General features: G+C 35.2%; 2 protein-coding genes across 3 annotated transcripts; one reads left to right on the forward strand and one right to left on the reverse strand.

Annotated features, from left to right (window-relative positions):
• Positions 1 to 1,229: 1,229 nt before the first annotated feature.
• Positions 1,230 to 6,685, forward strand: zf(c2h2)-66 (zinc finger protein (C2H2)-66). Of its 2 annotated transcripts, none has more exons than XM_009864033.3 (6): positions 1,230 to 1,735; positions 2,959 to 3,068; positions 3,416 to 3,498; positions 3,896 to 3,968; positions 4,488 to 4,646; positions 4,964 to 6,685. In XM_009864033.3, exons 1-6 carry the CDS (start codon positions 1,372 to 1,374, stop codon positions 5,183 to 5,185), a joined length of 1,011 nt encoding a protein of 336 aa, XP_009862335.1. In that variant the 5' UTR covers positions 1,230 to 1,371; the 3' UTR covers positions 5,186 to 6,685.
• A 770-nt stretch (positions 6,686 to 7,455) lies between these two features.
• Positions 7,456 to 12,428, reverse strand: LOC100175857 (mitochondrial basic amino acids transporter). The gene is made up of 7 exons (XM_002127520.5): positions 12,285 to 12,428; positions 12,026 to 12,069; positions 11,474 to 11,548; positions 10,860 to 11,096; positions 9,805 to 9,963; positions 8,883 to 9,100; positions 7,456 to 7,970 (listed from the first exon to the last, which is right to left on the reverse strand). Exons 1-7 carry the CDS (start codon positions 12,325 to 12,327, stop codon positions 7,874 to 7,876), a joined length of 873 nt encoding a protein of 290 aa, XP_002127556.3. The 5' UTR covers positions 12,328 to 12,428; the 3' UTR covers positions 7,456 to 7,873.
• Positions 12,429 to 15,375: the final 2,947 nt, after the last annotated feature.

The following is a 15,375-nucleotide window of genomic DNA, read 5'->3' on the forward strand; positions in this document are numbered from 1 at the left end:
CTTTCCCCTTCGTTCGTCCCCAAACCATTCACCCACCCCCTATTCAACCCTCCATCTGTATTCACATAACTGCCATCACCTCCAACGATCATATCTTCTGTAGATTCTGATTCTATGCTTTCAACTGAAGACTGGAGTCCAACACTAGAATCCTCCCCAATGCTTCCACTGGAAGATTCTTCAAATCTTCTCTTTTTTAAATTATCCAACTTTTCTTCGTACTTTTCCAGTTTTTCCCACATTTCATCTGTACCCTCACTAACATCTTTATCATTGTCTTCTTTCCTCACATGAGCAACTCTGTCTTGGAGTCGATAAAGAAAGGGGTTGCTATCTAATGAACAGTGTATCTGTCCAATCTCAATCAGCATGCGAAGCAAGTAATTACCGTACCTTCGTACTTGAGTTTTTTCGTTATAAGTCGCAATCATTACATTAAAACTGTTGCAATCACTTAATGTAAAATACTCTTCATAATTTGAAATCAACACTGAGGCTGATTGTTTGTCATTATTTTTCAACAGCAAAAACAATAACTGCTTAACAGTTTCAAAAGTTATAAAATAAATATGTTGGCATTCCTTATTAAAATATGGTCGGATTTTTTCCACCCATTTTAATATCTCAACCAAAGGCATTGAAGTCACAGGTTTCGCTCCATGTATTACAAAGTTAGGAACTTGAGCCATTATTAGTTTGACGCACAAACAAATAAGCAAAAGACGCTTACGATGGCAAACTTCATTCTCACATTCCGGTTGATTTTCAGCTAACTCAAAAATTTCTTTCCTTTTCAGTCTTCTCATAGAAACACATGATGATTGCAACGCAGCCACAAATGTTTTCATGTTCAATCCATCTTCAAGCTCATATAAAGCAGCATAGGCCAAAGCATCTGTAACCCATCTTCTTTTTGCATCATCCATATCTTATTTATGTAAAAAAAACACATTCAAATTCTGCAATAAAATGCATTTTACATATTTATATAAATGGCAGTGGCATTTTGGACCTATTTTAAATTACATAGCATGTTTTATGCTGTAAGTATATTCTTTATGGCCATATTTAGATAAATATATGTGGTTTAACGTGTGGAGAAGTGCATGTTGTATACTGTAGGCTTCACATTTAGGGCGAGCATTATACCGCAACGTCACGTGACCACCCGCTGTTGAAATGGCGCACGGCGAAATCTTTAGTCTGGCTATCACACTTCGGCTGTAAGGGGAAACTCTGTTCATATTACCACATATTTATTACTTCTAGACAAGATTTTGTAGTTACTGGTACTTTTACTGCGAGAACCTGGTTTAAAAGGTGCATTTTCGGTCACGATTCGGGGAGCAAAATGCGATAAAGATAAACAATATGGACGCTAATGTTCTGTCTCATCACGAGTTATCGGTACCAACTGAGCTAAGTGATAACAATATGGAAGGTCAGAGCCTATTGCCTTTACATCAAGTGAGGCAGGACGCTGGCTACGAAGATAATTTAGTACTACAGCCTGCAGAAGAAGTAGTAGCAGATGCAAATTTAACCCAGAATAGTGTATTACGCGAGGACGAAGTACCTATCCCAGAAAACACACAAAAGTCAAATCCTGGAAAACGCAAAAAGTCGAAGAAAAACAGGAAATCGGACGGTGATAAAAAGTCAAAAAAATGGGAACCAAAACAAGTTCAAATCAAAACTCTGGAAGGAGAATTTTCGGTTACGATGTGGTCGTCCGGTTAGTAAAACTATCTTCCTGTATATCTGAATCTAGAAACCTTTGAAACGACTACAAACCAGTAAAACCACACAAAAGAGCAATCTCCATACTCCAACACACGTTTTTACGTATATAACCTTCACGACTCTGAGTTAAGAAACACACGTCTAAACACACGCATAGTCAGTCCGCCATGTTGGAATTTTAAAATATAAAGATGGCGACATGCCATAGTTGCGGTCAAACGCAAAATGGCGACGCCCTTTGCATTAGAAGTTGTGTTTTAACTATAGCTGTTTCAATAGTTTGAGCTTTATGTCTAAAAACGTTTATTTTGTGTATTTTTTTATCTCTAAATATGAAATAACTAAAGGAATAATTAAGATAAAAGAGATTTGATTATTTTACAGCATTACATAAGCATATGTTAATGTAATAACTAATATATTGTAATTTGATGATAGTTTCATATAACATCTAATAGAAAGGTAATGCATATAATGTACACTTGTATCATAGGCTATATAAATAACCAGTTTTTATTTGTGAATATCTTTAATTTTGTATATGCCTATTTTTCTTGTTTATACAATTTATATTTAAACTGTAGAACATTTTTGTATAACCATTTCTTGTATATCTATCTAAGTATGGTATCTTTTTGGATATTTTCCTATTTTATGCTACAACGACTGTAGTTATACCATTGGTATGGAATAATGGTTTAACCGCTTCGTTCGTGACCAAAGAATAACATAGTTAAATCTTAATGCTGCCACCATTGTGTTAAACCAATTAACCCTAATTTCTCCAATGCCATGTTTAAATTATATTTCAATAATATATACTTTGTTATTATACTATGTTTTGAATTCGCGTATACAACTTAGTTGATGTCTGCTAGGTGTAGCGACCACTGACCACGCTTGTTTTCTTCCAACTAAATGTAAATATGTTTTAACTGTAAGCGTGTTTTAACAACTTTAGTTTTGTCGCTATATCTTGTCTTTTTGTTTAAAATATTTCTAAATCTTTACTATGGTAATCCAACATTCAAATAAAGTTATTAATATACAAACAAAATAATTTGTATTTTAACCAAAAATGCTACAAGCTTACTGCTCAGTATACAACATGTATGAGCCAACCTTAACTGTTATCTATTTGTTTCATGTTAAATAAAGTTTTTAATATTATATATTTTTATTATGTGTTTTGATTTACATTCATCGTTACAGCAGAAGACCAGAAACGACTTGAAGGGGAAAACATAAATGACGAATACGCTGCATTAGCCCGACTACCCGCTGTTACTTTTGAAGGAGAAAGTTCGGGGAAAAATTCATCTCAAGTCAGTAATGTGGTGTTTAGGAATTTCGGTGTTTGTTGAATGAACCGTGTTTTTCATCTTTTTTGTTTTTAAATTTTATGAATTTGATATCATTTTTAAAAAATAGATAAAAAATTAGGTTCCGTTTTACACACAGAAACACCTTTTATCGAATATATTATATATATATATACTATCTTTTATAGCGACTGTCGTCTTTACCGTTACTCCCCCTCGACCCTCTGTTTTTACAATGTTTATTGTAACGTAAGCATAAAAAAAGTTTAGATTTTTGCCAGGAATGTCTTTAAAACTTGAATATTTTAATACCCTCTTATCTACAAGCCAATATTTTAAACCATTTTCAGGTTGATTCGAGCAATTATAATTATTTGAACTCCAGTGTTGATGAAGATTTGGCCGAACCCGATAAAATCGCTGAACTTGCAAGGTAACCATAGCAACCTCTGCGCTTATCTTACCATAATTAGTGAACTTGTTGTTCTAAAATAAGCATTTTTGCAAAGTCCTGTAAACTTATGTTGTACCAATAATATGGTTCTGTGTTTATTAAGCAATAACATAACATAATTGAAAAAATTTAAGAAAATTTATTGATCCTTTTGAATACAAAAACAAAAGTCATATGACTCATATTTGATAAACATAGCAAAGAAATGGGAATTAACATAAATTTATTTATCCTTTTGATTACAAAAGTCATATTTAAAAAAAACATAGCAAAGAGATGGGAATTAACAGCAAAACAGCAGTCGTTGTAACACGCCAAGGATAAATAAAATATTTGTTTTAATGTCAATGTTTAATCCACATATTTATGTTTGTAGCTCCAACTTTAAAATGAAACCAAAACGAGCGAAAGGCGAAGAAGCCCAACGTACCGTTGCGTGCCCTCAGGCCGTGAGTGTTAATTACATACCTTGGTAAAGTATTTAACTGACCTCCCAGGAAAGTTAATGATAAAAAAGTTTGTTGTTATGATTATTAAACTTTGGATAAGGATTAGGCTTTTGTACCAAATCAATGTTGTTTATGCGATTTGAAAATTCATATTATATTTAAAAGAGAGTTTAATTTTTGCATAAATGTGTAATAATGGCATAACCATGACCCTTGACTGCGTTGCTAGACCCAACATAACTGCATGGAAGGAAACAAAACTCCATCAGAATATCTTTGTGTAAACAGAAAAATAAGAAAATCTTACCCACACATTTTTACAAACCAAGAAAAAGTCTACCAGTTGTGCTTTGGCTTAAACCTCTCCTGAATTCAAACACTACGTACATAACTTTTATGCCACCAGGGATGTGAGAACTGTTGCCTATACAATCTTACAGTGGCTATGGCTTAAAGATTCTTTGAATTTCAAACACTATATTCTGAACCATTTTATACCATAATGTTATATACAACCAGGGATGTGAGAAGATGTTCCGAGACAACGCAGCTATGAGAAAGCACCTGCACACCCATGGTCCCCGCGTGCACGTTTGTGCAGAATGTGGCAAAGCATTTGTGGAGAGCTCTAAGCTTAAACGTCACATGCTTGTCCATACGGGAGAAAAACCATTTCAGGTGGATGTGTTGTGGTGTATGAAAATATGTGTGTCATATATATGTGCGTGACAGCATTTTTGCAACATACTTGGAAATATAACCCTGAAATTTAACTGAAAATTTTATAAGCGTCATGTCTTTTTGTACTAGTACTGCGTGGACAAGCCATAAGTGACTATTGGTTGCGGCAATTGCTGTGACTTGCCCAAAGACACATATGGCCACAATGATCTTTAGATATAAGTCGTCAGCTCTAATTGTAGCGCCAGACATGACATCATATAAAATCTAACTATGCCACTGCTAACATGTGTTAATCAACCTTTATATTCCAGTGTCCATTCGATAGTTGTGGGAAGCGTTTCTCCCTGGACTTCAACCTGCGTACGCACATGAGGATCCACACCGGTGATCGGCCGTACGTCTGCCCGTTCGGGAGTTGCGACAAAAAGTTTGCGCAATCTACAAACCTTAAGTCCCACATATTAACTCACGCGAAAGCGCGGAAAAACTCGTCTAGTTCATCGTCTGCCACTTCCCCCTCCCATGTGTGGTAGAGGGGGAATCGTCTGCATTGGACAGTGAATACAGATACACATTGTTGGCTGTATAAAGGGCAATGGACAGACCTATAGGCGCCTAGCATTGGTATCCAGGGTATAGGCGTCAGACTATTTAAAATGCACGGGACCATGGGAGTTAGTACACAATCCTATAAATCAAATCTAACTTAATGGTTAAAATGTTTATTGATTAATACAGTGCAAAATTATGGGGTTGCCATGCCTACCCCGCCACCCCAGGTTTGGTGCCTAAAATGCAGAGCATACATGTCCTGGAATTAAATTGATGTTAAAAATCTGGGTACATACGAGAACCGGCATACTGCTGATAATGCATCAATTAAGGTATAAATATGGGCAAAGGGCATCAAAAATACCCTGTTTTTCCAAAAGATAGGCGCCTATGGCCCACATAATATTGGTCTGCCTGCAGGGTTGGCAATAATTGGCCTCACAGGATCCTTTGTGTTTTATTGCTGTTCTGCATAAATGGGTTACAAAGTGAAATCATAATGCAATATTTACAACAAGGGTATATTGGTTGAATTTGGTCCTAACTTGCCCAAAAATAATGTATTAGATAATATTCCTACAGTGCTTCCCAACCCAATGTGTGGCAACCATAATATTTAACTGGCAACCTTTTTTCCCAAACTACATTCCACACTGCTCATATATAGTAGGGCGGGGTAAGACGTTTGTTTCTTGTTGGTGGTAAACAAAATCTATTTACAGAATTATCTAACTTTAGCCCCGCGACTCTAAAAGGGTTGCACAACCTTTATATAGTAGGGAGGGGAAAGACATGTTTTCATTCTCTTTTTTCCTCTAATTTGGTAGTAAACAAGGAATATTTACAGAATTATGTAAATGTAACTCAAAGAATCTAAAAAAGGCGTTGTTAATTGTTAAAACCACAATTTGGAAAGACGGAATTTAAGTGCTAATGTAATCCATCTCCATCTTACCCGATAGAGTACACATGATAATAATTTTGGATATTTTTGTTAAGAAAAACACATTGCATGGCCCAACCAAATCAAATGGTGCCAGGGGTTGAGAAGCACTGTAGCAGAGCAGAATAAGTAAAGTATTTTCCTATATATTGTTTATCTTGATCATGCTCAAATATTTCACCAATGTATCCATGAGCTCTAATGTTGCTGATATTTCTGTAGAAAACCAGCTTGTTCTTATCATGGTAAATAAATGTAGATATGTTATTGTTACTTTTAACTTATGTTATGGTAAAGCATGTTTTGATGTGGGTTTCCAGTTATCTAAACTAAGGCGGTTAAAATACATTATCAATAATTATCAACGAAAATCATGAATTTAAATAAGTTACATTGAATCTGTGCATTAAGTAATGGTAAATTGGTAATTAAGGTTAAACCTTCTTTAACTGTTATGTTAACTCACAATATTTTATGTTGGAAATTACAGTTTTCACTTCTTACGCCAGTGGTTCCCAAATATATTTTAACTTCTGTTCATGGTTTACTACATGCTTTAAGTATATCTGCAGAGTAAGGTATAAAAGGAGTTCTAAATCCAGGTTCCCTGGCCCACTAAACTGACAGAACTGGCCCATATAGAATATACATGTTGGGGTAAAATGCCAACTGTGGCCTAAATCCCTGGTTGTAGAACTTACCCAATACAATTTATACTTGCCAAAATACATCAGTCTTATTTAAATTTTAAATTGTGGCCTAATAAAAGTATCACCATACCCAAATACTGGTCATGGTCCACAGTTTGGGAACCATTACCTTGAACTTATGTGCCAGAAATACAAAGATACATTGTAATGATCAACAACCAGCTCCCATCAAAGCTTCTTTATTGCATTAACAAGCAAAATTTTTGCTCCACATATTCTTATTTGTGTTGTTTGGAATTTCTATTACAATAAATCAACATGAATGTGTGGTTGTGTTGTTTGTATAGGAGTATGTAATATACAAGTTATAACATCGGTGTCTTCTACACCCGACGAACATGTTGTATTCATGCTTAGTGTTGAGTTATAACATGGGTGTCTTCTTATGCACCAGACACACATGGTGTATTCATACACCTCATGCTCACTGTCGAGTTATAACATAGGTGTCTTCTACACCCGACGAACATGTTGTATTCATGCTTAGTGTTGAGTTATAACATGGGTGTCTTCTTATACACCAGACACACATGGTGTATTTATACACCTTATGTTTACTGTCCTGTTATAACATGGGGAAGTGCTCAAAAACTAGACATTTCTTTTCTTCAATTTATTTTAAATAAGTCGTACACAATAAAAATGTAGATTTGATCACATAATTTGAGCAATAGTAGACAATGTTTTAAAACAACCTTATTCATAGAATTTAAATTCATACAAAACAATGAAAAATTTGCATCAAGGAACTAAAATCTATAATAAAAGGCACTGATGCTATTTTGAAGCAAACATAAAATTAAAACCCACTGTTTTCCAGTGCAATATACTATGTGTATCTGACAAGGGCAGAGTGAAAGGTAAACAGTGCAATGTGTTGTAGAAAAATACATGGCAAGTACAAAGTGAATAAGTTGTGTATCTTGGTAATTGTTAACATTTCTTTGCAGAGAAATTTCAAGCTTTCTGTATTTTCTAGCGGTTTTGCAACTTAGGTAAAAACAAGATTGGATTTCTTAGAAAAAGCTGTTTAAATATTGAACCGAGACGTGCACCACTGCGAATGTTGCGGCATTAACAGGAAAGGCGCGCAACAAGCATGAGTTTAAACCCCTGGAAAAAGAGAAAGTTAAAATAATGCACAAATTCAAGGTAATAATATGATAAAATAAAGAGCTCTCTTGTTTTCTATAAAATAGACGCTAGGAAAGTCATATGTAACAGTATATGACAGAACTAGACACATAAGGTTAGAGCCTTTAGAAATATAAAGTAATTCAAGTATATTTTAACCTGGATTGTAAGAACATAAAGAACCTGCAATTACTAGAACAGTACTAGCTCCAATAGTTCGAATACTTGAACACTATATTTATTATTTATCAATAACTAGAACTACTTTTCTGTGTTACTCGAAACTTTATTATTCAATTACCTACAAATATAGAAATATTATGTGCAATCATTTGATTGTGAATGCAGTATACGATTAAATTAAGTGGGATATATTTATCCGTCCAATCATGCATATAATAGTAATCTACATAGTAGTTTATAAGACTGCAGGAGTTGTTTGAGATAAGATATTTAATTGCTGTTGTTTTCATTCCAGAAAATTTATTTAATCTGTTAATTTCGCTACTAGGCATAAAATAATATAGACTATTTTTGGCTTTTTGAGTAAGCCATTGCAATAAAGTTGATATTATAAAATTAAATTTATTTATTTAGGCAAAAGGTGTATAAATTAGGACACCAGTTTTGTAATGACTGTCATGCAAAGAAAAGTAGTTTAAATTGAATCATACGACCATACTGGACACAAGTTGTATGAAATAGGACGCCTGTGTTATAACAATAGCATTGCCACGCAAGGATAAATAGTTCACATTCACATATACAACCATAATGTACATAAAGGTGTTTAGGTGTATGGAAAAGATGCTATGGGCCCAAGGTTTATGTGATAAAACACCTGTGTTCGCAAAGATAATTCAGCTTGTTGGTTTTTTAACCATACTGTACCTGAAAAATACTGATAATCCTTCAGAAGAATATAACTTTTTAGTGCAGTCAATTATTCCATTATATTTCCTAGGTCTTCCCCCTGCTCCATCAGCTTGTATATGTGATTTAATTGCATCAGCTGGATACGTGATCACCCATGAAGCAATGCCAGCAAATCCACCAGCAAGTAACATCTTACTTATTCCGTCCATTGTATAAGTTTCATGTTTATTTACCTATGCAGTGGAAAGGTTTGTTAGATATGTTGTAAGCTGGGGAAGCACTTGCAATCCACTGTGTACACGACAATGGTACTGGTTAGGAAACAATGATGTAAAAGACTAACTAAAAGCTTGCTTATCCACACACTGCAATAGCTTCAGCAATCGACTGTGAGCATAAGAGTGGCAACCATGTATAAGTCACTCAAGTTCCCACCCACGAGGATATAAATGACCAAACCAACCAAAAGTCATGTCTGCTTATCCACACACTGCAATAGCTTCAGCAACTCGACTGTGGGCATGGAAGTGGCAACCATGGATAAGTCACTCAAGTTCCCACCCACGAGGATATAAATGACCAAACCAACCAAAAGTCATGTCTGCTTATCCACACACTGCAATAGCTTCAGCAACTCGACTGTGGGCATGGAAGTGGCAACCATGGATAAGTCACTCAAGTTCCCACCCACGAGGATATAAATGACCAAACCAACCAAAAGTCATGTCTGCTTATCCACACACTGTAATAGCTTCAGCAACTAAACTGTGGGCATGGAAGTGGCAACCACGGATAAGTCACTCAAGTTCCCACCCACGAGGATATAAATGACCAAACAAACCAAAAGTCATGTCTGTTATCCACACACTGCAATAGCTTCAGCAACTCAACAGCAAGCATGATTGTATAAACCACACACAAGTAACAAATTACTTACACGTAGCACAGTGGAAGTTAAAACATCATATGTTGCAAAGTAGCAACCAAACGCGGGTGTTTCTCTCATCAGTGTGATAACCAAGCCACGATAACAACCCCGTATTCCTTGTGATTTATAAGTTTTTCGCAAAACATCGACTGATCCCTTGTAAACTACCTGGTGTTTGTACAGAAGAATGAACAACTTATATAAAGTATTATTTAATTTTTATTAACACCTTGGTTTATATGCTTATTTGCTACTGGAGTTAGATTAAAAATGATTTAGTTTTATTGTGCTAAATCCGTTCATAGGTTATAAAAATATTGCATATATATATAAATACGTACATATATCCAACATATATAGTAGGATGGGGGAAGATGGGACACCTTTGGCACATAATATCCGAATCCAGTACTTAAAATATATATTGACGTATAGTAGGGTGGGGGAAGATGGGACACCTTATCATTTTATTTTATCGTCTTATTTGGCAGTAAACAAAAAAAAATATAAGAATTATAAAACCAAATCCTCACGACTCCCATGGACCGTTGTTAATTGTTTAAAACACGATCAGGATATTTGGATATTATGTGCTGAAAGTGTCCCATCTTCCTCCACCCTACTATATATAAAACCTACATGTTACCATCTACATAAAATTAAACCTTATGTTCACAAAGTAAATTTACTTGAGTTTTATTGAATATATCTCAGCTTCTAATTTACCATGAGTTTCCCATCATGTTCATAAAATGGTTAAATATTTTAAATTTGTTTTCCGAAAACTGATCTTTTGGCATAAATATCTAAGTTTTATATACAATAAAATATAGAGTAGTGTGGGGGAAGTTGGGACACCTTTTAACTCTATTTTCTCGTCTTATTTAGTAGTAAACAAAAAACATTCAATGAATTATAAAACTATATCCTCACGACTCCCATGGACCGTTGTTAATTGGTTGAAACACGATCAGGATATTTGGATATTATGTGCTAAAAGTGTCCCATCTTCCCCCACCCTACTATATATAAAAGTTTTTAATATAATAAAGTATGAAACTTACTTTTTCTTGAGCTTTTCTCGTACCGATGCCTTGTACTTGCATTTGAGTTTTCGCAAGTTCCATAGGAGCCCCTACCACTGACTGCAACGAGCCAGCGAACGCACCACTAATGAAATGAGTGTATGGAGTCTCCTTGCCTAATGCTTGTATCGCCTGTGCTTGCACACCAAACACAATAGCATTGATAAGGCTAACCCCTAACATGGGGGATGCCATACCTTTAAATAATCCATACACCTGCGGAGGTATGGGGACCATTAAACTTAAGTTTTTAAAATGTTATTATAGTTAAAAAAAGGTTTGTGCCTCAAATTGAGCCTTAGCAGAAGCTACACTTCTATTTACTGTGAGTAAGAACCTCAGATAAAGCTAGAGTTGGCCATTATCTCTACTTTGTATATGAACATTCTATGCTATATGGGTGAGGTACTACAGTGAGGGACACCATGGGACCTGGGATTTAGAACAGAATAGTTGGACGTTCGTAATGAAAATTTACTCTGTTTAAAAAGTCTTTTTTCACTGATCCACAGCCGAATTATGACCCTTTAAATGAAGCTCAGCCACCTTATGTTTTGTACAAACAAACACAGTATAATTGAAAGAAAACTAACCGTCTCTTTTTGAGTTATTGAGACAAAACAATGCCATACACCTCTGTATTTGCCCCCCTGTGTTTGTAAACGAACCTGGAATGAACAACATGGAGATCTTTAAGCATATATCAATAACATAACATAATTTCTATTATCTTTTTAAAAATGATAACAAAGATGATGTTAAATAAATGTAACTTATTTATCCTCATGTGACCGGTAAACGATAGTCGTTAGAACACAGGTGTTTATACACCTTGTGCCAGCTTACGGGGTACCAAGTATGTTACTTTGTAGGTGAATATTCTTTTGGAGATTTTTTAGGTGTGGCTGATAACTTGGACAGCCCATTTTGCCCACTGGGTTGGAGCAATTGCTGATAAGTGTCTTGCCTAAGGACACATATATGCCCACAATGCTAGCAGCGATGAACCTTGAACCCATTACCTCTCGATTACAGGCACGCGCGCTAACCACTTTGCCACGGCGCCAGCCGAATGGTATTTAAAGGACGAAGAGAAAGGAACTAACACCAAAACAATAGTTGTTAAAACAAATTGGTAACTCTACCTTTATTGTGTCCAATGGTTGACCCACAAACACTCCTGCTATTCCTATATAAAAGTAAAAGTTTTAATATAACATATCTTTTCATCTCTTCGAAAACAATATAGCAAAAATCATGTTATTTAAAGAATGAAGTTTGACAGTCAAAAATTTCAACAATATAATTTTCCGCTAAATAAATTTCTCACCAAAAGTTACAAAATTATCTTGTTTTTTTTAATATTCATACATATATAAATCTACATTATAAAATGCTACTTACCTCCAAGACAGCCAGAGAAATATTCAATTAAATAACGAACCATCACAGTTTATTATGCATCTAACCCAACATTCTAACACCGTCGTATTAGTCACTCTAAAAAAATAATTGGATCTTACTATAACGTTTATATAGCGCCTGCACTATGGCTGTATTCATCAAGGCTTCTCTATAGTAATTAAACAAGTAATCTGAGAGACGTAATTAATACTATATGTTTAATATTATGTTTCCTATGCCTTTTGTCTTAAACCATGGATATCATATGCAACTATATTTATACTCGTTTTGCCATGCTCATATAATGCGTTGATAAGATAAAAAACATGACAGCACGCATATTATTTTACACAATAAACCGTGTACAGAAATGCTCGTGACCTTGTGTTTTAAATCACGTTCGTACTGCGTGCACACGTGTGTTACTATTGGTTGGGAGCACCGAAGCAGAACGAAAGGGGGCGTGTTTACTGTATACCATTTTCCCTTTCGTGTTTATATACGGACTCTGGTTTCGTGGTATTGAACCAGATTCGATTTCCAAACACACCAACAGGAGCCGCGGAAATCAAATTTTTAAACAAGGGTGTATGTATCATTTTACTTGGTTAGTTTCATGGTATTGTGGGGGGCGGCTAATATTGAAGTTGTAGTTCGCGAGTTTACTTTTGTTTTCGCTATACAACGTTGCTTTATATTCAATCTTTATGGATTAGTGTTAGATTTAGCTATCTTTCTATCATTAAATCTGTGCCAGCGCACAGTCAACCGCTACAGTATTAAACTAAATTCGGACTCCATACACTCCAACAGAAGCTGGAATCCGTCTGCTTTTGGCGTGGACGGACTCTAAAATATAGAGTTTTTCTTAATTCGTACGACAAAATTTGTGTTACAACAAAATATATTTTAAACTTTACTTAAAGGGGCTACGATTACAAATTGTGGTTTGTTTTAATTCTGTTCTCACGCAGTTTCATTTTGTTTTGTTTTTATTCAGTCTGACTCCAAACACCTCTATAGGAGAGTACTATATGCCTCTTTGTTCGTTATCACGAAGCAGCAGTGTCGTATATCGTTACTTTCTCAAGGAGGTCTGTCATATAAACCGCAAACGCACTACCTGCTTTTGTAGTAGGAACCATATACCGCGCACTGTCTTCAGATTAAAATTTTTATTGCTATTGAATTAAGTTATAGTATTGTGATTTGTAGGGTGTATCGGTCACCCTTTATATAAAATAATATTTCTGTCTTCTATTTCTGTTTTATTTATTAGGTAATTATTAACATATATTCTTTGCTTTTTTAATCCAAAAATTTAGGCTGAACGATTGAAATTTGGAACGATGCGAAATGTTGGACCACCGGAAATTCACGCTTTCGCGGTCCGCGAGTTGCACAGTGACCAGCTATACTGCGCTTGTCTCCAGGCCATAGGATACGGGTTCGAGGGTTGACGGTGCTACTATTGTTGACGTATGTGTGTGTGGGTTAAATTCTGATACAAATTTTAGTCAAATTTGCCACGGTGGTTCTCCTATTAGGTTTTTTAAATTGTCGGCCATAATTAAAAACACCCTATCCCATAAAAAAGATCAGCCCCAAGGTTACATATAACTAGTAAGCAGGCGCGAAATTTATAAAACAGAACACCCATGTTATAACGTCTGTCACACGATGATAAATAAACCAATCTATTTAGTATACGTGTGCCGACAAAAGGATGTCAGGGAAAAATCGGAACCCCCAAAATGCAGCAATGTAAAAATCACAGAAATAAAAATGAATAGAACGCGCATCTCCAATGTCGGTAAAGGAGAGAGCATGATACACTCTCTCTCTTTCGCGGGTCGTTCCCGTTTACCATTGTAGTCAATGGAATCGAGGGCGTTTTATGTAGTTTTTATTCGTTTTTTTTACTTAATTTAAAGTTATAAGGTAAACCAACTTTTTTCTAGTATATATATATTTCTAATAAACCGTTTGTTTGAAGTTTTTAATCAAACTTATTAAATAATTAAATTTCCTAAACAAGCGCTAAACTGTAAGCGTTAACCTACCAAATAACTAAACTGGCCTAATAAACTTGAGTAGTTGGTGTAGTTTTTGAAATAAACAGCTGAAACCTCCTAAAACTACTATGCGCCTATCTTTTACAATGGAGACTAAGCGAAATGGGGACGGAGTTGGCGGTCACGTGAATAGAAAAAAGAATATATCACGGTTTTGGAAAGTTGCGCGTTCTACTCTTTTTTATTTCTGTGGTGACACCATAGACAACTTATAATTATAAGTTGTCTATGGTGACACTCAGAGTCGTATAAACACCGAGTAGTCCAACTGCCGTCTATGTGTGTCCAAAATAGAGCAAAAGTGGTGATTTTGACAATGGGTTTAAACGAACTTGTTAAGTTTTGTTTGTGTTTTCCTATTGTGGGAAGGTGTAAAACAGCTTCTATTTACCTTACCAAACATTTTTTAGAAAAAATGTATAAATTTAGCCGCATTAAATGACTAAAATGTCGCAAATCAACCGCTTCTAATTCTAATTTTTGACTTTTTTTAACACAGAAAACAAATAACACATGTTTTTTACATTTTTCAACCTTTAAATTTGTTTTTAGGCCCAAGTTTTTCTGTAATTTACCGAAAAACATACATTTTCCCTATACCTACTGTGTTATTTTGGACCCAAATTGCCGTTCAATTTGTGTTTTACGTAACAATGGGTTGGACTACTCGGTATTTCTATGGCTCTGGATGAAACCATATATGACCACTTATCAGGATCAACAAGAACAAGTAAGCTCGTCTTTAAGAGAAAGCACGTAATATATTTAGCATAAACTTACCTTGCCCTTGTACTACCAAGATCGACTAAGATCGAGATAAAACCGGAAATAACCAACAATATAACGGATCTTGCTGGTTGGCATTCATGACCGTGTACCAGTAGGTAGAATACATTCTTAATATGATGCTTAAAATAAAATGAATGAATGAATGTAACTTACTTTATCCTCGCGTTACCGGAAAACGACAGTCGTTATCACACGGGTTTAACACCTCGTGCCAGATTACGAGTTAC

The sequence above is a fragment of the Ciona intestinalis genome, chromosome 1 (genome assembly GCF_000224145.3).
Source record: "Ciona intestinalis chromosome 1, KH, whole genome shotgun sequence".
Lineage (NCBI taxonomy): Eukaryota > Metazoa > Chordata > Ascidiacea > Phlebobranchia > Cionidae > Ciona > Ciona intestinalis.

Excerpts from the sequence above, each read along its gene's own strand:
- LOC100175857 (XM_002127520.5), bottom strand. The coding sequence starts at position 12,327 with ATGGTTCGTTATTTAATTGAATATTTCTCTGGCTGTCTTGGAG. Across the intron at positions 12,070-12,284 it reads TTTCTCTGGCTGTCTTGGAG|GAATAGCAGGAGTGTTTGTG; the intron begins GTAAGTAGCATT and ends ACTTTTATATAG. Across the intron at positions 9,964-10,859 it reads CGAGAAAAGCTCAAGAAAAA|GTAGTTTACAAGGGATCAGT; the intron begins GTAAGTTTCATA and ends TACAAACACCAG.